Source organism: Buteo buteo, chromosome 27, assembly GCF_964188355.1.
Source record: "Buteo buteo chromosome 27, bButBut1.hap1.1, whole genome shotgun sequence".
Taxonomy (NCBI): domain Eukaryota; kingdom Metazoa; phylum Chordata; class Aves; order Accipitriformes; family Accipitridae; genus Buteo; species Buteo buteo.
Genome location: NC_134197.1, coordinates 4,515,372 through 4,536,912, shown reverse-complemented (window position 1 = coordinate 4,536,912; position 21,541 = coordinate 4,515,372). Strand labels below are relative to the sequence as shown.

Sequence of the window (21,541 nt, the reverse complement as noted above, 5' to 3'; positions counted from 1 at the left end):
CTGGGTTTATCCCCAAGCATCATTGACAGTTGACCAAAAGCTATTTCACACATCCTAGCCACATCTCACTCCTGAAGGTTAGGAGAGATGCTGTGGAAAAGACAGCTGTAGCTTTGTTCTCCATTCACCATATCTCTCTCTGCACAGCGCTCCTGAGACCCTGTCTTCACTAAGCAGGCAGCAGGCACTGTTCCTATTTCTTCTCAAAGCCCCACGATCCGTTACACACAGACCATAAGCATTACACTCAGAAATCACATGAGAAGATGCAGTAATGTGCGTAATGAGAGAAGACAGGCTACAACAATGGAGAACAAACCAGTTGTGACCCGGCTCACCCAGTGCTGAGCAAGGCAACTCCATCACCATCTCCTTGGTCCTCACTACTCATGAAGGCTCTCCCTCCACCCTGTGGTGGCCTTAGAGAAAATCCTGCCTGCTCACTAATTTGGGGGGGTGAAGGCAAATGAACGCCAGATGGTAGCAGCAGGTTCTACCTGATAGTCTTTCTTGGATTTTAGGCTTCTCAAACCAGCATTTTGCCTGTAACACACCCAGCAAAACCTGCATGTCTGTTTTCCCTCCTTCACACTGCAACAGTCCAGGAAAAGAGCAAGGCTCTGCCAGCCACCCTCCAGTTCACCCAGACTAGAACCAGCCCCTCACCTCTTTTTTCACCTCCTTGGCTTTCACCTTGGCTTTGCTCTTCTTGGTGGAGCTCAGGGCATTCGCCAGGGTGACACGAACATCAGATGGGGAGCTAGGGATCCCAGGAGGAGACATGGACGAGGAAGAGGAGCAGCAGGGTGTTTCTTTACCCTTCTTCCGCTGCTAGAAATAAAGAAGACACTCCCATCAGTAAAGAGAGGATTGGTAAAGATCTGGGCCCAGGGAGAGTGGAAAGGTAAGGCAAAGCAGGCTGTGCACAAGTAGGATGACGTTCAGCCAGCAGCTAGTTCACTGACTGCACCATGTCCTACATCTCCCAGCTCAGCTTTCAGGCTTCACACATTTTGGGAAGAGCTTTTCATCACCCTGGAGAGCAAGTCCTGCCCACCAAAGAGCTCCAAGAAGATCCTAACTGGCCTCATGTCACAACTAACTTTAACTGTCCTCACAATCAGTGCTCCTCCATAACACTGCTGTGAACTGAACTGGAGCCAGAGAGACCCGAGCTTTCAGCCAAGATGAAGAGCCAGCAACCCAGAGATCGCTGCCACCACCAGCCAGGGACAGCCCTCAGAAGATACTGTATAAAAGCTGAAGAGCCTTAAAGGCCAGCATGGGGGCCACAGCTCAGCAAGCGAGTTAAGATCGTGCAGAGAGTGGGAGAGAGATTTCACAAATGTTTTAATGCAGGATTGTCCACTCTGGCCAATCCAAGCAGGATGGATTTGGGACAGGGAGGGTGACACAAGTAACCTGCCCTGTTTAAACACAACAGGCTTTTTACTCCCTGCGAGTCAGATCCAAGCCTGACAGCTCCTCCGGGCGTATGTGGGGCTGGCAGAGGTGACAAGGGGCAGCCAAACAGCACTGGGGCAACTGCTGCGACAGGATTCAACTCTCCTCTGCCCCAGTGGAGTTAATTGCTCTCCCCTCGCCCTCAGCTCCCAAGGGTGCCACACCAATTCTGCCAGCGCACTCCTCACCTTGCTTAGCTCCTTCCTCTCCTTCCCCTTGCTGCCCTCCTTTTTGGGGCTCAGGGGTGCCCCTTTGCCACAGCGCCCAGGCTTGGAGACAGGAGTGGAGCTGGCAGGCGCCGCGGGGGTCAGCATGGCCGAGGACATAGTGGCGTCGTGGAGGAAGATCCGCTCACTCCGGCGCCGGTTCCACAGGTCATCGTCACTGGCCTCCAGTCCAAATTCAAAGCTCAAGTCCTTGGGGGACTTGAATTTCTTCAGCTTGCGGCCTTTCTCAGACCCAAGCTTGGCCTTGTCAGCACTCCCAGATCCAGAGTCAAGGCTGCTGGGGGCCTGGCTGGGCGGGATGCTGCTTGCCTCCAGTGGCCCCTTTTTTCCCCGCAGCAGCCCTGAAGGCGACTTCTTCCTGATCTTGATCTCACTCTCCGAGTCGGTGTATTCAAACTCTGTCCCTAGATGCAAAGGATTTAACCATCAGTCAAAGCCCCAGCTGAGCCAAGAGGGGCCACATCCCGCTTGAAGCTTTTGGGCTCCATGAGAGATGACGTGCTTGTTCCCCTTTCCAACCCACATCCCTCAGATCTGCATTTCTGCCCCATAAAACACTGATTTCCCTGAAAATAAGTCTCCCCTGCCCCAAACCAGAGCCCACCCATTCAGGCAGTGTGGTTCAGTATGTTCCTTGCCTCCATTTTCTCCCTTCTCCCACAGCCAAAACCCTGCAGGAAGTTCATAAGAGAAAAGATACTCTAACATTTGCCCCTCTACAAAAATGAGTTGCTCAGCTGAAGCCAAGCACGAACGCCACAAGCTGAGCCTTTCTCCCCACCCGGTGGGAGTCCTCTCCAGTCTCACCTTCATTTCAGGAGAACAATCTCTTTAACAAATTGAATAAACCCATATTTCAAGCTTATTTTTTGCCATTGGCCAACAGACACCACAGATCTTTCTATTGGCTCAGGTTATCGCCTTAAAGTCAAGAGAGGTAAATGATCTTTTGTCTGTGGCAAATGGAAATCCCCTCACATTGGCCTCTGTTCAGCATCACGGGCACAGCAGTACCCAGATGCCTGAAATACTGTAGTAATGCCAAGATGTTCACCACCTCAGTGTGTTCCCCAGAACTTCATAAAGGAGAGCAAGATCCTATGTTTCCAGGGGCAGAAGGGAAACTGAGGCAGCACCTACACACCCAGCAACATGAGCAGGAGGTAGGCAAAGCACTGTGGCTGCACAGGCACTGTACCGTCAGAGGGATATAAACAGCCAGGAAGAAACTTGCCCAAGATCATGCCGTAAGTCTATGTTAGAACAAGAGACTGAGCCCAGATTTTCCAAATCCATTTATTTCCCAGGACACTGGACCTCATGGGTTGGCACAGCACCTCTGAAGATGTGGAAGATGTGTACAAACATCAGCAGAACCTGTTCTCCCTCTCCAAAAAAAGAGCATCAGCCAAAGGTCTCTCTTGTATCCTCCTCCAACCTGCTGTGGGTCTCCCCTCTCTGCACACAAATCTGCATGACTTCGCCTTCACACCAGGGAGGTCTGAAATCAGGCCTCGCTTCATGCCAGGGAGGTTGGCAGAAACTGTTCTCAAGCCCAACAGCGAACATCCCCTGCTGTGATAACCACTGCATGCAGGAGACCCTTGAGAAAGGACACAAGGGACTGAACAACATTCATGTGGGAAAATGAAAACGTACGAGGCTCAGGCATGCAGAGCATCTTCTCTCAGTCCTTCTCTCTCAAATATGCTTAGTTTCCTGGGCAAATTCAGTCTGCAGGAACCTGCTCTCATCTTCTATCCAAACCTCATCCCCTGAGACAGCCCCAGCATGAACAGGAAAAGAGCAAGTCTGTCAAAATTAAAGCTGGCAAGGCTCAAAATGAAAAACCCATTGGAAATTACAACACTCCTTCTCCTCTCTCACTGCCGAATGAGGCAATTTCTAGATGCTTCCAGCTTCAAGGAGGACAGGTTACAAGACAATGAATTCTTAACAGAGGCTGTTGGAACAAGTTGGCAAAAGCCTAATATAGCATGGAAACAGTGCTAAAACAAGCCAGGCTCCCAAGGAAGACATCATTTTCCATTCTGAAGCATGCTATAAATTCCATTATCACTTAATAAATATTAATAGAGAATTTATAAATGGAGCCCATGTAGATCTGTCTGACTGGGAACGATGTCACCAATGGGCACTTGTGCAGCAGGGCATGGGGAGGGGAAGAAATTAAACTCCCAATTATGTGTAACACACTGAAACTGAGACAGAGACAGGGACAGAAACATGGGGTCTGGCAATGCAAACACATGAGCAGAGGAAGAAATGCTTGTTTCAAGTCTCACTGGCCAGTTTCTATGAGGAAGCTGATGGGATGGGCTGACTGAAGAGGTTTTTCTTCTGCTTGGGTGTCTCCGCTTCTCTTGCGTATCTAACATCAGCTGCATTTAGCACATGCTTCCTTCCCTAAAATGTAACAGCACTTCACTGCCTCCAGCACTCTGTCCAAGGGGACACAGTATCCCATCGCTTGCCTTTGCAGCATGACTGTTAAGGATTTGCCAGGTAGGAAAAGAGAAAACTTTGAGAAAGCCACAGGCAACTGCCCCTACAGAAGCCATGGCTGCAGCTGCTAAACCTGCCATACCCATGACTGGTTCTTGTGTTCTTGCCAGGCGATTCCCCCTGCCTTCAGCATCAGCACCAAGCAGCCAAAAGCAAAGAAAGGGCAAGACAGTGTCTGGGTAACAACCTGCTCTCTTGCAGCACAGCTGGGACCTCCTGAACCTTCCACCTTGCCCCCATGGCACCAACCCTAACCATGCAACTCACCCATCAGGCTCTGCCGCTCCTCCTTCTTCTTCGCCTTCTGCTTGGCCTCCAGCTGGATGATGGAAAGTGGAGGGGGAACAATGGGGCTGGGCATTGCACTGGCGGCAAACCTCGCTAGAAGGCCCAGGCCGCTCTCGTCAAGGGCAGGCGATGAAAGCCTGTCGGTGCCATCTGTCCCATAGTCCTCTGCTTCCTCCTCTTCCTCTTCGTCCTCCTCTTCCTCCTCCTCTGAGCTAGAATCTAGCACGCAGAAAAGAGGGAGTCCATTACAAATCTCATGGAGTTGTGCATCAGCCACATTTCCACCCCGAACCGATAACTCTCATGCTGCTCTGTGCTCACCTAAGTAGCACTGAGCCACCCATGAGCTGAGCCAGAAGACGTTGGCCACAGACACACACGTGTCTTTGCAGCCATACAGCCGGTATCACCCTGCCTACCACCACCCTTGAAGGACACAGCAATACAGGGTACGGCAAAGAGGACCTATTCAGGGTGTTGGAAGAGATTTGAAAAGGATGCCATGCACCCCTTCCCTGCAGCTTTCAGGAGGAATTAAAAGCTTAATTCCTTTGAAAATCCCAACCTCGGAGCTGTGGTATTCCCCTCCCACCCACCACCTCTTCCTCCATAACGAAATCCATTAGCGTAATCAGAATCAGATATCAGCAGGGAAGGGGAATACCAGAGATCAGCCTGCACCACGGCAGGAGGCAAGGAGGACACAGAGAGGAGAAGGGGCAGGAGGCAAAAATGCAAAGGGAGGGAGGGAAATAATAATTTGAAAGCAATGGATTTGGAATGCATAAGGGGGAAAAGTGTAGGTAGTGTTGGAGACAAGGAGGAGTGTCTAAACACTCTGCCTCAAAACTCTCCATGCCTTTCATTTCCCTCTCTACAGCTCAGGCTAGGGAAGCCCAGCTCAGCACAGGCAGGAAGAGCTGCCCACAGCCAAAATCTAATTCTGGCAAAGAAATCAGCCTTGCTGCCTGCCTCGGCTGACACCCGCAGAGAGCAGTGGGCTGGGGTTTTCCTTTACGGTGTATATACAGCAGGTATTTTGGGGGCAGATGCTCTGAGAGTGGCACCTCTCCCTTCCCACAGCACTTCCCAAGAGTCTGTCATCAGCTCAAAGGCAATTAATTTTAACAGCATCTCATCCATTTAGTGCTGGTGAGCAAAAGTCACTACATAAATGCACGTATACCACACACATACATATACACACACATATATGAGCAGATATACCTATAAATATATATATTTAACTGCAAAAAGTGGGTCTGGAAAAGTGATTTCATTTCTCTTGAAATTGAGGGCTTAAGTAGGATCATCAAGGTTGCTGGAAAATTTCCACCACTAGCAGGAGCCCTGCTCTCCCTGCCTGAGCCCACTCACCAGCTCCCCGCCAGCCACTATCCCTGCATCTGAAAGCCAGCCAAATGAGAAACCAGATCCCTTCAAAATGAGCTGGAATGAACATGAAAATCCTTTTCTTTTCACGTACGCCCTCTGGGATAGATAAAAACGTCCTCAACACTTGGTTGTTCAAAAAAAAAAAAATACAGTAACACAAGTGTTATTTTTCCACTTTGGATTATTCTTCCATGCAACAGGAGTGTCAGAAAACAGTATTCTCATCCTTGCCTTTTATCAACTGAAGTAATGGCCAGCTATTTTTTATTTTTTTTTTAACAAGGAGAGCTTATTTCCATAACATACATCAGATGGTCACAGAATACTAATTTTTAACTGCATAAAAATCCCTTCCCCATTTCAGTTGCTTTGGCTGGTTCCTTGTGATATACCTACAGTTCTGCAGTAAATACCGAGAAATCCACAGCCCTGCTCACTCCTTGCATAAAAACCACATGCAAAAAAACAAGTCCACAGCAAATTAGGATCAGATTCCTTCCCCTACCAGAAAAGGGGGCACAACTGCTGTTTTTCTAGCACGTTTTGCCAAAAAGAAAACAAATCCAGATGAACTCGGCTATTCTGAGACGTGGAAACCACCTGCCTGAAAAGCAGCAAAACCATGCCCGAGTTCAGTGACACACGATGGGGTATTGAGACCCCCTCCACACATCCCATTTGGCTCCGCAATTCAGCAGTTCTCAGCAAAACCAGAAAAAAATTGAAACAAATCAACCTGTACAGCCCCGCCTGTCAGACAGTCAGCTGAGCCGACAGTGGGGAGGAAAACAGGCAAAAAAAGGGGAAAGTTTGCAGGAAAATCCCTCCATGACCTGTCCCACGGGAATCCCCTGCAGCACCCTTGGCTCTGCTGCACCGACTGCCCAGGAGCTGTGCCGAGCACAGGCAGCACCACCTCTTCAGCACTTAAAGACTCTGCACGTGCGAGGGCATAAGGGTGCCCAGCAGCTACAGTATTTCAAATGCACCTAGGTAAAACAGATTTAAAAGCCAGGATGAAAGTGGCTATTACTCACGCTACAGAAAACATACGATACAATAGCGTACCTGGCAGTTATTCTAACCTCTTTCAAATATAGAGTGTCACACTATGGAAAGACAACTGAAGATAGTCTCTTGTCAGCATTTTTACCATAACACTTATATTTTTATCTGCATGAGATACAATTTTCAGCCTGAAAATAAACACATTTTAACACATTCACAGCACAGATCTATCCTCCTCCACTTCTCATGGCGAGGGCAGATCTTGCTAACTCCACTCTACACGCACAGCACAATCCCTGCCCCTCTTCCTCCTGATTTTCCAAGGTACAAAACCTAACAAATGAAATAAAAAGAACACATTTGGGGCTCTGCTCCAAACCCACATGCTTCTAAACTAAGTCCCCAAATTTATGGTCACGGTGAAAATAAGCTGCTGGTGCTCTATGGCCATCTGCATGGCTTCTTGGAGAGACTCATGGTGCCTGTATTTAATGTGAAGCAGGAGTTTTACTCCTACTGTACCCAAACTATGTGTGGGCTTAAAATGAAGCATGCACAGATGCCTTTACACAATCGAAACCTCAATTTTTTCTCCTGAAAAGGTGATTTTTAGTTAACAATGGGGAAAAAGACATTGAAAAAATCATTTTTTCCCTCAACGGTAATTCTGTTAACACTGGGCAAGGGCAAGGGAAAAAATATTCCAAGCTAAAAATATCTTTTCTAACTGACATTTTTAAGAGCATGTATATGTGTGTATATACCCACACACGCAACCACACGTGTACATACAACTCCACAGTCAAAACAAACAATAAATTCATATTTAAATGCTACTGATGCCAGATAAACTGAAGCTGCAGAAGATTATTTTTTTCTAAAATTTTTACCTGCATTAAATTAAAAACCAAACCCAATTAAAAATACTACATTTTCTCATTGCTTTTAACGGCTAAGCTGCTGTGGTATTTTACTGTTGGAGAGCAATAAACGAAGATTTGTTAATGATGAACAGAAATTGGTTAAGCAATTTGGTTTTTAAAGACTGATGTAACAAGACAGATTGAAGGGGGTGTGGAGAGGAAAGGCTTGGGAAGGGGGGAGTAAAAACACACACTTAAAAGAGTCATTTCACATTGTAAAAAAAATAGCATGATTTTCTCATAACACCAAGCAGGCCTACAGCATACAAAGCAGGCTAAGTACAGGCAGACTTTAGACAGCTACTGGGTCATTGACATCTGATTTGTGTGATCTGTCCAAATTCTGGAAGTTAGTTATTTTGGAACGTCCAATTTAAGACTGTACCTTTTTTTTTTTTTTCCAAACAAGCCAATTCTCATAATTGGAAGATATTTCCCCCCCCATGTGCTGTGCTGCTGACTCCAGAAGTACTTATAAAAAATTAAAAATATTACAACTATCACATGGGAATGACTGTAGAGGGAACCGGTTATCTCTCACTGGGTTTTTTTTTTCATCAGGCATAAAATCTTCCTCCCAGTCAGGGAAAGGAGAGCAGGGAAGGTACTAATTTCTTAAGGAAAACAGAGTATGGAGGAGGAGCAAGTACGGGTCTTTGGTCTCAGAAAGCTCAAGTATTACCTATCCTGATGGTTTTCAAAAGTCCCACGTGGCTTTAGCCCACATTAGCAGTTTCCTCTCCAAGGTCACTGGGTGAAAAACCACAAGCTTTGCCTGTTATCAGAATGGCAACGTGGTGGTTGGTCTGTAAGAAAGCAGTGTGTCCCTACCTCTTCTACCTCAAACCAGACGCAAACAGGTCTTCCTGCAGCCACTCCTACCTCTGACATAGATGTTGGCAGGGCCATGGCCAGGCAATTACCCTGATACTAGAACAGTCTGCATCGTGGCCCAGAAACCTTTAAGGACAGTGGTAGAGCCTTTGCAGGCAGCAGCCATGGCTTCTCATCTAGGACCCATCTGCAAATCCTTCCCTTTGCTGGGTTAAGGGCTTCTCCAAAAGAAGGCCTGCAAACAGTAAAGCATTTCTGGAGTCCTCAAACACATACACATAAGCAAACCTTCCATGCAAGACTCTTCGTGGACAGAGGAAAGTCAAAAGTGGACAGCAATCATCTTAAAAATTAAAATAACCAAGAGAATGCAAAGAGCTAGTGTCATTATTCATGGAGGCAACATCGAAACATCTGAGGCTGACAGATGACATAAAGAAAAGTTATTTTGCCTACCTACATAACAATGGTCAAGGTTCGGGTTCATGGCTAGTGACCCTCGCTGAGAAGTGTCTGCCCTACAACCAGCCAACCACTTTGCTTCTTTAGTGCAGCGTGAGAGCAAATGCAAGAGACCGACACAGACATTCAAAGCATCATGGATAGGGGCAGGGGTGAAAGGGTTGGTCAAGCAGCTGCAAGGAGAAAGCGAGCACTTCTAGAAAAGCTGAGGTTATTAATCGGTTTAGTATCAGGGAAAGCCATTAGAAACCCTATTACCCAAATATCCCTTCAAGTAATGCTTCTGAGAAAGAACAACCAAAAAAAAATCATTTGCAGAAAGAAACAAAACTGTAACCAATAATCCCTCCCCACCTCCCCGTCCATGCCCACCTCCCACCCCAGGAGGTTTTGCATCTTTGGTTTCCCCACCATTAAATGACACCCCAGAGGGATTTACAATGCCTTTCCCCATTTGTTCCAGATTCCCCAACCTCCTCCCATATCCCCTCCCCTCCCCGGATTTTATCCCATAAAACTGGGATTTTTTTTAATTTTTTTTTTTTTCTTTTAAAGCAGACAGGTTACTTGAAAAATAGACAAAGCCAATTAGGGACAAGTTACCTATCTGCTTACCTGGAGCAAAACCAAAAAGCAAACCCAAAAAACCCTCAAGAACTTGGCACCTAAAAGGGATTGATATCCTCAAAATTTCCAACAGCAGCAAAATAAACAAAGAAAAGATGCAGGAAGGAACAGGGAAGGGAGGAATGGAAGTTAACGCAGACGCTTCATGGAAATGTGGCAATCTCACCCTTACATAAAATCCACTATCCCCAGAACTCTTGGGGTTCTCTAAAGAATATTATTTTTTTTCTGAAACATGTATTTCTCTTTTTGGGTTTTCTTTGAAACGCATTGGTGGGTCCAGCCCAGCGCCACATCAAACCAAATCAGCGTTCTGTATCTTTCTGCTGTGTTTGATAATTTTTTTTAGCTTAAATTATCTTTCTTTGGAGGTTGGGTTTGGAGGGAAGAAAAAACAAACAGGTGCATGGAGGAAATTAACATCAAAAAACTAAGAAAAAACAAAACAAAAGCAAAACTATCTAGCACCGTTTTCAATTAACAGCCGTCTGAGCAGTGTGAAATACTAAAAGGTTTTTGCTGCACTACATCCAGATCTGCCATGTAACTTAGATGATAACAACTGGGGATGCTCTTGCTTAGCATTCAGCCCAGACGAGCTATTTTCTTTTGGGAGCTGAGGGCTCATTAAAATGACCTTTCCCCATGATTATTATTTAATGAGTGCGCTCTAAAACAGAAACCCCTTGTGTCTCTGGAGGAAAAGCCTCAAGTAATCTCTTTTCCCACTGAAGTACTAATGACAGGCTGACAAAAAAAAGCTGCAAGAAAAAAATTGGGGTGAGGGTGAGGGAGGGAAACTGCAGAGTCAAATTTAATGCAGTAATTGCCATATCCTTGAACACCGTGGGTTACGTCTGGGCATCTGAAAAAAATTACCACCCAAAAAGAGAGGCAAAAACTTGCCGTATACATTTTAAAAAGTGAAAAAGATAAATTTCTGGCTGTTAAATAATGGGGACCTTACACCCAGCACCCTCCTGCAGCAGCAACAAGGACCAAGCTCCTCCACATTTTAACTGCCTGCCTCGAGAGAGTCTATCAACAGAGGAAACAAACTGAAAAAGAAAAAAACAAAACTCAGTGAACAAAATAAAAATTAAATTAAAGGGGTTGGGGGGGGTAAAGGCCTAGGCTTTATCTGGACAAAGGCAGCAGGGATATTTGAATAATAGAGAGTACCCCAGACTAGGTTAATTCCAGTTCTACTCATGGGGAGTGGGAGCAGGAGGGGGATGCAGAGCAGGATGAAGTGAAGCGGCAACCTAATCGCCTGATAAGAGACACAGCAAGAGAGACAAGGTACACAGGTTTAGTTAAAAATGAACTCGATATGTTTAATAAAGCTTGGTATACCAAATTGCAGTACAAACATCAAGTCACACGGCCACACAACAGTATCCCGGTATTAAAAAAAAAAAAAGGAAAAAGAAAAAAGGAAAAAACAAAAAGGAAAGTAATTTAAAAAAAAAAAAGAAAGCTCCTTCCAAACCTCCACAAGGCTCATGCCAAAATAAAATAATAAGAAATAAAATAATAATAATAGTAATAATAATAATAATAATAATATAATGGTGGTGGTGGCAGCAAGGAAGAAAGTGAGGGAAAAACTGAAGGGAGGAAGGGAACAGGAAAGCAGGGAGAGGTGGACACTAAAACCCAGTTGATATAAAAGCTCTAAAAGAGCCAGCCAGTAATAATATCACAATGATACAGGTACAAAAAGGATAAAAAATAAACGTCGGGCTGATAAAGCAGGCTACGCTGCCAAGAACAAAGATGGCCGCCCTGGCTCCGACCATCAAAATGGCTGACCCCGGCCCGCCAGGCCCCTCGCTCGCCCTCGCCCCCCGCCCCGCCCGCTCCCACACAGACATGGCAGAGGGGTGCGTTTGGGGTTGTGTTTGCTATAAGCTAGTAACCTTGATCGAACGAGTCCTCCGAGGAGTCGCTGAAGGAAGATCCCGCCTCGGCCTCCCGCAGCAGCAGGCAGAATGGCTGCTTCCGGCCCGCCACTGCCTTTGGCTTCAGCGGCCGCCCGGCCGCCGCGCTGCGGGGGGCCACCTTGGGGCCACCGGCCGCCCGGCCACCCTTCCTGGCCGCCGCGCTGTAGAGACCGGGCGGCCGCGGCTTGGGGGCAGATGGGGGCTGCGCCGGCCACTCGTCCCTCAGGGATCCCTCCTCCTCCGAGTCCGTATCTGTGGTCAAAGCGGGTGGGAAGAGCGTTACATCAGAGAATGGGGGTTTGAGGGTTTTGGGGTGGGGTTTTTTGGGGGGTGCTTTGGTGCGTTTCTTTGTGAAGAGGCTGTAGACCAGGAGGGGAAAGTGGCTGCAGGAGGGGCCGTGTGCCACCATTTTCCACCCCTGCCAGGTCCCTCCATCCTAAGTCTCAGGCTCAGCAAGCGGGAGCTGAATAACACAGAAATACATATTTCCTTCTTTCGGTCAGAAATAGACACTCTCCACCTAGGCCAAATGACTCCTGTCCTCCCTTAAGACAAGATCCAAGGAGTATTTTTAGCTCAGGAGCAGAAAACTGAGGTAGAAATTTCCGCTATGAAGATGTCCACCGCACAGCAACGCCAACAACCGGGCCATCGATCTGAATTAGTCTTAACCATGGTTATGTTCAACACTCTGACCTAAATCTACTTTTCTACATGAACCAACTCTCCCAGAGGGTTTTCGACATGGGCAGCCGGAGAAGCCCAGCTGCCAAATGGGCAACACGTCTAACTCCAAATGTCTAACTCTGAACACGCCACCGCAGACGCTCTGCGGCGTGCAATATTAAGTAAGCCGAAACAGAGCAGGGACCAAGCCGCTCCTCGGTCCATGAACCACAGCTTTACAAAGCTGCCAAGCCCCGTGGGCGGTGAGAAGTTATCCAGCAGTCCCCTCTGGCATCTGATGAGTGGAACAAAAAGCATACGGTACCCCTGGATGCAATAAAAGTGGGTATAAATTGTCACCTCCCCGCTTGTGAACGCACCATCGGCTCCACAACGTTACAGACATTGCGGCGAGGACCGTTCCAGCCTGTGAGCAGCAGCAGATGCTCTCCAGCATCAGCCCAGGTCAGGCATCGCTCCCCACCTCCACTGCATTGGTTGTGGAGAGGAAGAAACGAGGGATAGCAAGTTTAGGAGGCCCAAAGCCCAAATATGCAAATGATTTTGGGCATCTGACTTCTGTTAAAATCTGTGGGAATTGGATGCTCAGCTCGCCCTTTGGATCTATGCCCAAGGTTTTCAGGACTCCAGCTAGAAAATCATGAGGTTAGGAGGCAGAAGGACTTGGCGCCAGTCCCACTTCTCCTCCTCCACAAGAGCAGCCCACCAGTCATGGGAGGTGCTGCCATATGCTCGACCTGCCTCCCCAAATCCATCACGCTTGAGTGACCAAATGACAGGCTAAAGCCCTTTCCTTGAACCTGCACACAGATGAAAAACCACACAACAAAGCTGAGCCATTTCAGAGTCGGTTCCTCAGTGACAAAAATCCTCCTGAGCTGAGATTTGTGTAGCGAAGGGGCACACTCCTACACCAGCAGACTTGCTGGAGAGGGGAGGGGTTAGACAGAAGCTCCCTTAGGTCCGGGAGAGAGTTTTTGTTCATGAAACCGCAGTACCAAGTGCGAAGGCACAGCAAAAGCTCGCTCTGCCACAAGCCAAGGCTTTTAGCTCCAGCAACAGCCCATGTCTCCTCTCCCCATTAGCTCCAGAGCTCCCAGCTTAGGAACCATGTGTCTGTCCTTGGGAGTGAAGCACATTCAAGAACAGAACTATTGGGTGGTGTGTACAGCACAATCAGCCAAAGGCTGCGTTCAAGTCCACTGGACACAATGGCTCGTATTTTGCCATGTAAATGGCTAATTTCATGCCAAACATTTGTTCCGTTGGAGAATCACTAGCTCATCATCTTCCCCATTAGTGAAATTTCTAAACTGGTGTTGCACTGAGAGATATATTTGTTATGCATACAAACACCCCATAAGGGTTTTAACATGGGACTTAAATAGCTGCAAGCAAAGGAAAAGATGTGTACGCAAGTGAGCTAAGACAATTACACAACCAGGCCTCAGACCATAAACTCCAAGTCCCTCACATGCTCTCTGCCCCATTGTCTGCCTGAACCATTAAAGACTCGTCTACCTCTGGTTCTACTGTCTTCCCAACACTATCTGCAATTCAGATTTTTCCTTCTGTAACTGGGGTCCCTAGCTCTGCTCAGTTGCAGGAACCTTTGCCTCAGGTGCACTTTGGGTTCAGAAATAGCAATCTGCACACAGGATGCTGGGGTGGAGACGAACACTGATGAGACAGATGGGAAGGCTGAGCACAGTCAGCCAGGAACCAAGCCACGACATTGAAGGGCAGGAGGATGCTCACGAACATCAGAGCCCCCTGGCAAACTTTGCCTTCTCCAACTGACTCCATGGCATAATCCTAAAGCCAATCCCACCCAACTCAACAAGACTTCAGAAGTCAACCGTTAACCACCTCCTGGAGCAGAGGGTATGAGTACTCATCTGACAGGTAGAAGGAGAGTGTCTACTCCCACCGAAAGGAAGAATGTAGGTCAACTTCTTTTTTAAAGCATTTTTCCCTATTGACCATCAGTACAACACAGGCCAGGAAGAGACACACTGATATTGGCTACCTCTTGGACAGCAAGTTGGGCGGACAATGCATGCTGACCCCAAAGATGCAGCAGCATTGATTAGCCAAGGAGGAGGTCACCTTTCAATCGTGAGCAAAACCAGACCCACCTCCAAGACCCCTTCCAAGAGGCCAGAAACGCCCACCGCAAGCCCCCACAAAAGATTACACTGTAAGAAGAGATAAATGAGGGGTTACTTACTATAGGAGTAGCTGCTAACTTCAGATATTGCTGGTGAATGGGAAACCTTGAGCTGATTTTTGACTTTTAACCCCACCTCCATCTTCTTCATTTTGGCAGCCACTTTGTTTTTACCTTCCTTGGTGGTTTTCAGTGACAGGCCCAGGTTCTTGGCCAGGCTCTTCTTCTCCTCCTTGCTTGGCAGAGCCTCGTGGGGTGGGAGGTACCTGCTGCCACCTCCACTAGTTTTCGGCTTTCCCCCAGAGCTGTCAGCAAACTTGAAGGGGGATTTGAGCTTGTCTTGTTTGGTGAGCGACAGGGCCTTGTCAAGCTTGCTGGCCAGCTGCTCCTGATCCGATGGCACCTTCTTCTTTTTGAGCTTTAACTGCTGAGGTGAAAGGAAGAGACACAGGTGAATACAGAACAGATATCATGACAGGCCTGAGGGATTTTACTAGCCCTCATAACAGTCTCTCATGCACGCTAGTTAATAAGGCCTCAAAATGATGGTCTTAAGCCCCAGTTGCCAAAACCCACCATGGTGCTAAGGAGGAAGAAGAGGAAGATGTCAGCAAACAGCAAAGCTTTACCGTTATCAAGCACTACAAAATTGCAAGATTAACTTAGAGAAATTGAATTTTCTTCCAAAAGAAGTATGTTGACAGAACAACATGTTTTGGAGTTCTTTTTTCTCAACACCTCCTGGTTTTTAGGATATGTTTGGGTTGGTTTTACAAGCTTTTCTCCGTATCACGAGGATTAAAAATCTTCTTTACCCAAAACCCCAGCCAAATAAATATGGATTTCCACATAATCAACCAGCTCCAGAGGCTGGGATGCCAAAAAGACCCAAATACCTCTGAGCAAGAGCATCAGCACCACTGCATTACAGCCAGTGCTGTCACATCCTCTTCAGTATTTTCTTGCTTCTTGAAAAAAGTAAATATACTTTACATGTGCTACAGCTAGATAACAGCAGCTGTAACTCAGTACTTCGCCTGTATGCATTTTGGATTTCATCAGCAGCTTAAAGCTCCAGTAAACATCTCACTGCCTCAACAGGAGCAGAAGAAAACCCTGCATTTAAAATAGCAAGGTTGTGCTCCCTTTGCTCCCTCGTTTCAGGAAGTCCATTCCCCTCCACTATCTCGACAGGCAAAGGGGTGAGACAAGCACTGCTCTGGATTCAGGGCTAGTGCAACACTGCGATGCTCTGGCTGGCTTGAAGGCGCTTGCCTCTCTGCTGCCTACCAAAGAGGTCCAAACTCCACAAGCCAATGTTAGCCTTTGCTAACACCCCTCCACTGCACAGTCCTCTCATGGAGAGCTTCTAGACCCACGTGAACTGAGAACAGACGTTCTAAGATCAGGAGGAGTTATCCACTGCAAGCCAACACTAGCAAAGCAGGAAAGAGATCTGCTTTTGGCCGGTGGCTCTATATTCCCCATGAGGGCACTGACCTCATTTGAGAAGCTGGGAGCCACATCATGCTCTTCCCAGCTCTGGTTCCTCCCTTTCATCTTGCCACTGCCGCTCTCCACATCCTCGTCCTCCTCCGGGAGGGCCCCTTTGTGCCTCTTCTTCATGCCCTCGCCAGTCTCAGAGTCTTCGGAGAGCAGCAAGGACTTGCTCAGTCTGCAAGCCAAGCACAGGATGGGTCAAGGTCGGGGGGCTTTCCTCCCTGTGATCCTCACCAAGCTCAAAAGTGAGGTTAAATGCCTCCTAGGACAGTGGGGATCCTCAGCGGGAGCCAAGTCCACTGTGAAGTGACAGCAGTTTGGACAAGGTTTTCCACCAAACAGGAGAGCCAAGGAGCCCTTCTTGCACACTCTTGGCCACCAGCACAGATGAGAGTGCCTGAAATCAGAGACCTGCAAGGTGGTCTCTGAAATGAAGCATTTGGTGTCTTGAGTAACAGCCACCGAAAAGTGCCTGATTTTGTACAGAGTAGCAGAGGGAAGGATAGGCAGCTGAGCTGGCCCTGTCAGTCTCTTCCCACCTCTACTTTCATGGACTCTGTAGGTGCAGAGAGAGATTCCCAAGGCCCAGGGAAGTGCCTCACTGCCCAGACACTTGCTCTGGTTGCTTGGCTATGAGCAAGGAGGTGGTAAGGATATGCCACACAAGGTGACATGGAGGGACAAGGGCACCGCAGGGACTGGCTTGCTCAAAGGACAGGCAATCTGCTTTACAAGCCTGGCCCCTCTACAAGAGGCATTTGTGATCTACGTCTTTGGTCTTGCTTTGGGATTTGGGGGGAAAGGAGAGGGTAAATAAATCATTAAAAAAACCAAAAAATAAAGTAGGTGAGACTATAAGCACAACTTTCACTGCTCCCCAGCTGTCTCCAGTAACTACCTGATGGATGATCAGTCAACACCTCAAGACCTGTACCAAGCCTCCACTAAAAGCTCTCATACGCCACCTCCTTCACGCTAAGCCTGCTGGCCCAGGTCATACCATCACCACAAAGCCACTGACACAGGGCAGCCTCCTCAGCTTCCAGGCATTTCCCCTCCCCTCCGTCCTCTCTGCTGACCTCCGCAGACAGCTAAACCAACACCTCAGGCCCTGGACATTGGCTGAGGGTGCATCTCCGTCTCCCACGCCAGGCTGCTCAAGCATTCCTGCGATGCGGGGACATGCATACGCAGCACGATCACACACGCACACATGCACAACTCCAGACACCTCTGGATGCCTCCAGCCTGTCCAGCCACCCAAACACGAAAAGCAAAACACAGAGCCACCAAGAGGACAGATTTTCAGAAGTGCATGATCAGTGGGAGCTGGGGACCTGAATCTAATTTGTAGTCTTGAAAGGACATTTGCAAAAATACGTAGCATGCAGGAAGGCAGCTTGGAAGTGCCTTCCCATTGCAGAGACGTGGCCATCTATGGATGGCTAGATGGCCAACGGTGGCGAGATCCAGGCATCCAAACAAGAGCAGCTGGACTTGCAAAAGAGGAAAAAGCAGAAGAGAGAATGATCCAGACACTTGAAAGAGAGAGGTCAGGTAAAACCAACTCCCACTGATAAAGCGAACAGAGATGAAGACAGCAGAAACACAGCAGAAAGGCCCTACAAAGTAGATAACCTGTAAGAGCCCTGTCCTTGCAGTTTTTCACATTGACATCCCTGTACTTAGCTCTATGGCACCCGCTTGCACCGTCCGCTCTCCTGAAAACACACGAGGACACGCTCCCCAACACCAAGAGCTCACCTCCAGGTCCCTGCCCAGCCAGCTGCTCCATATCACCTCACTGCTGCTCAACTCAGCCTGCCCTACTTGCAGCCAGCACCACAGACACGTGCTCTACCAGCGGGGAGGGAGGACGCTGGCACCGTATTCCCACTGTAAGGACACACTCACATTAAATGCACACGCTTCCACAACACCACTGCTGCCAGAGACCAGCCTGCCAACACAACGCCACAGCAAGCCCCCGCTGCATCCGAGATGCTCTCCCCAAGTAAGACCCTGGTGCAGCGACCCTGTCATTTTCCCGTCTTCCCCGAATTCCAGCCTTACTTTCCACTCTTGCTGTCACTCTTCCCTCTCTCCTTAATGGGTGACAGAGCGCTTGATCCAAGTTTCCTCTTCCTGGGCCTTCCAGGGCCTCTTCTCGCCAAGCTTCTACTTTTCTCGTCATGCTTTTCCCTTTAAAAAAACCATACGCTTCACTGTTAACCAAGGCAACAAAAAAAAAAAAGCAAAGAAAAAAAAAGCAAAATCAAATTTTGCAACCAAAAAGCAAAACAAACAGGGAAAAAAAACCAAAGCAAATAAATCCAAAAAGAAGAAAAAGGGAAAAAAATTAAAAGAAAGCAAGCAAGAATGGGAGCCAACCCAGAACCTTCGCCTGCCACCAAACTGCTAAACTGAGCTGCTGAAGCCAAGGTTGTCTCTAATACGGTCTCCCAGCTGCATTCACCAGTGATCAGGTTGTCGTGTCACATAACCTAGGAGTGTGTTGTGCAAAGCTCTGGCGGGCCATACCAGGAGGAGAGGAGAGAAGACAGGGAGGGACGGAGGGCTGTTTTCTCTCCCGGACCGAGAGGCAGTGAAAGTGCCCAGCTGGAAAAAAAAAGACCGAGTGAGCAGCCTGCAACTTACTCAGAGTCCCTGCGGCGCTGCAGCTTCACCAGCTCCCGCTGCTTCTCCTTGTACCGCCGCTGCAGCTCCGCCAGCCTCATCCTGTAGTCCAGCTCCATCGCGTCCATGTTCTCGATGGCTGATTTGATGGAGTACATCTAGGGTGGGGAGGCAAGAGGGGGCGAAAAGGTCAGGACACTTCCAGGCCCTCACCCAGACTGGGGTGGTGCACGCTGGGGTGCCCTTGCAATGGCCGAGATCCGCAGCCTGGCAGGGAAGCCCTCCATGCTTACAGTGGAGCGAAGCACCCTTGCCCACAACAAGCACAGCCCTAGAGCAGTACCCAAGCAAAACCAGCCGAACGAAGATGTTCTATGGCTTGTGCATGGGATGGTATCAGCTTTGAGGGAGAGCATCCCTGGAAAAGAACCTGCAGGATAAAATACACAAATGGAGTCTCTTTTCCCTTATTTAAAAAGACCGATCAAAATATTCCCTGTCTTGGAACATTTACTTGCTGGGTACAAAATAATTTGTCAGTCTCTCCCATGGGGAAGAGTCAGCAAAGAAAAAAACAAGAAAGAACCCTCCTGACACTATTTTTATCCCCTCCTGCCAAAGCAGTAACATACAAGTTCCTGCTGGCTTTGTATTACAAACACCCTTTCCAGGGCTGCCGAGGGTCCTGCTGAATTCAATGGTGTTGATTCACAAACAAGGGAGGAAGCTAAATCGCACCACATCGACTCCTGTGCAGCTACAAACGTGATGCGAGGGAAGCGCCGAGTCGCTTTTTCAATGCAGAAGGGCAGCACAAGCCAGGTGGCAAACTGTGGCTGGAAGAGCAAGCTGCAGTGAGTGGATGCACTGTGGCTTTTCAGGCTCAGCCACACTAAGAGCTACTTACGGGTTCATCTTTCTTCTGCATCCAGCTGTACTTTTTGTTGGGATTCAGTTCTCGAGGCAGCCGGATGGTTTTCAGACTTTCCATAAAGGGGGTGGAAAGTACTTCCATGAGCATGTGGGTGCTGGCAGCCAGCAAACTCTCCAGTGTTGGCCGGACAGGGAAACTCTCTGGACCTGCTAGGAAGGACAGAAAAAAAAGCTATAGAGGTTCACATTCCAAGATTGCTCCTCCACCAGGCACAAGGAGAGGCTTATGTCCTTTCCTGGACCATGGCAGCTCCCAAGGAGCCTCCCAGCCACCCTTGGCCCCCACTTGAGATCTCCTGTCGTACCCAGCCATGGCACAACTGGCAGTTCCCATCACGTCTCACCTCAGGAAGTTACTGGAAGGTGAGATCTTTTCAGGACCTGCCAAACTCTTGGAAAGCATCATCTGGAGCTACTGGGGCCTCTTGTGCCAAACCCCGACAGACTGTAGACTCAGTGCCTGCCAGAAGGGTGTTACCCTGGCAGCTCTCGGCAAGTGGGGCTCTGTTTCTGCTACACATACCACAAACTGTCTAGACATGGCGAGGGCCTTTGGAAGGGGAGAGCAGTACAAAAGCCACACACACGTAGCTCAGCCTACTGCAACAAAACCCTGCTCCAACCCCATCCAAAGTACCAGCCGCTTGCTGCCTGGCTGAGGTTGCAAGAGATCCCACCTGTGCCTCTGCTCTTCTGCTCGCATAGAGAGCACGAAGACCATATGCAGAGAAACCCAACCTAGCCCAAGGCTGGCCAGACTCCACACTCATGACTTACTCTGCATTTCTTGCTTCCGTTTCTCCAGCTCCATCTCTGCAATTTCACTCAGCAAAGTGATCCCTTGCAGGAAGGAGTGCTCCAAGGCCTGGTCAGGTAACACCTCCACCTTCATCTGGGATGGAGTGACACTGGTGGTAGTCAACAAGGAACAAGCCTGAGGCATTTCTGTGGCAGCTACCAAAGCGTTCATCCCAGCCAGCGGGTCGCCTGGCTTGATGTCCAGAGCTGGGATTTGACAAGAGATTGCCTCTTCCGTGTAGGAAGGGATCTCTGGCCCCTGCTCCCCCTCCTCAGGGGGCAGGTTGGGAAACTCTCTCCCCCGGGGCACATCGGCACTCTGCAGTTCCATGGCTACGGAGGCCTCCTCCCGCTGGGGTGTCAAGTCCATCTCAGGTGGCTCGTTCTCCGCGTGCACGAGCGAACCGTCATAGTCCATGTGCATGGAGCAGGTTTCTGCTCCGCTCCCGGTCTCTGCCTGAGCCTCTGCTTCTGCAGGGCAGGCCACAACCTGGTAAGGAGGTGGGCAGCTCTGGAGGTCTTCCTGGTCCTGCTCCATAGCACCCAGGGCTTCACCTTGATGCAGCAAGAGATTGCAATTGTCCACATTCTGCACTGGGACAGCTGCAGAGGTGGTGATGTTCAGAGTCCCCATGTCCTGCTCACAGATGCTTTCTTGGCTTTCCTCCATCTGCACCTCTGATTTCACCCTCTCTTCCAAGGACTCCTCTTCTGCTGCTGCTTGGATGGGCTCTAGCATTTTGGACGGAGACAGGTGGATGGGCTTGACCTCTGGGGAAAGCTCCATGTGCTCAGAGCCTTCAGCAGGCAGCGGGACATCAGGAGCCAGGCCATCTGCATCAGATGCTGCGGTGGGCTGGAGGAGGTAGGGATAGTGTCTTCCAAAGGAGGGAGGCAGGGACTGGAATGGATATCCTGGGGGGATCTCTGCAAGATATCAGAAGCAACAGGCTGTGTAATGGCTGGGTCTCCAAAGCACCTTCTCTCTCACTAAGGCATAGAGATGGGTTCCCTTTGCTTTCATCATCTCTTGTCTCCTGCTGTTCTCAAGCAGTAGCTGCTTTGGGCACCTCTCTCCTGGCCAAGGTGCCACAGGCAGCAGCACCCCAAAGGTCC

General features: G+C 48.8%; 1 protein-coding gene across 6 annotated transcripts in view; it reads right to left on the bottom strand.

The window, feature by feature from the left end:
- TNRC18 (trinucleotide repeat containing 18) overlaps window positions 1–21,541 on the bottom strand; it is a 59,475-nt gene that overhangs the window by 9,228 nt on the left and 28,706 nt on the right. Inside the window, exons 10-19 of one of the 6 annotated variants that reach the window (XM_075058739.1) lie at window positions 20,405–21,352; window positions 19,602–19,777; window positions 18,716–18,852; window positions 18,131–18,259; window positions 16,058–16,232; window positions 14,618–14,981; window positions 11,677–11,952; window positions 4,485–4,724; window positions 1,653–2,095; window positions 667–828 (exon numbers count right to left, since the gene is read on the bottom strand). In XM_075058739.1, coding sequence (XP_074914840.1) covers window positions 667–828; window positions 1,653–2,095; window positions 4,485–4,724; window positions 11,677–11,952; window positions 14,618–14,981; window positions 16,058–16,232; window positions 18,131–18,259; window positions 18,716–18,852; window positions 19,602–19,777; window positions 20,405–21,352 — 3,050 coding nt within the window. Of the gene's footprint in view, window positions 1–666; window positions 832–1,652; window positions 2,096–4,484; window positions 4,725–11,676; window positions 11,953–14,617; window positions 14,985–16,057; window positions 16,233–18,130; window positions 18,260–18,715; window positions 18,853–19,601; window positions 19,778–20,404; window positions 21,353–21,541 lie in introns of all 6 variants that reach the window. The other 5 variants (XM_075058734.1, XM_075058736.1, XM_075058737.1 and 2 more) reach the window with 5 other exon arrangements.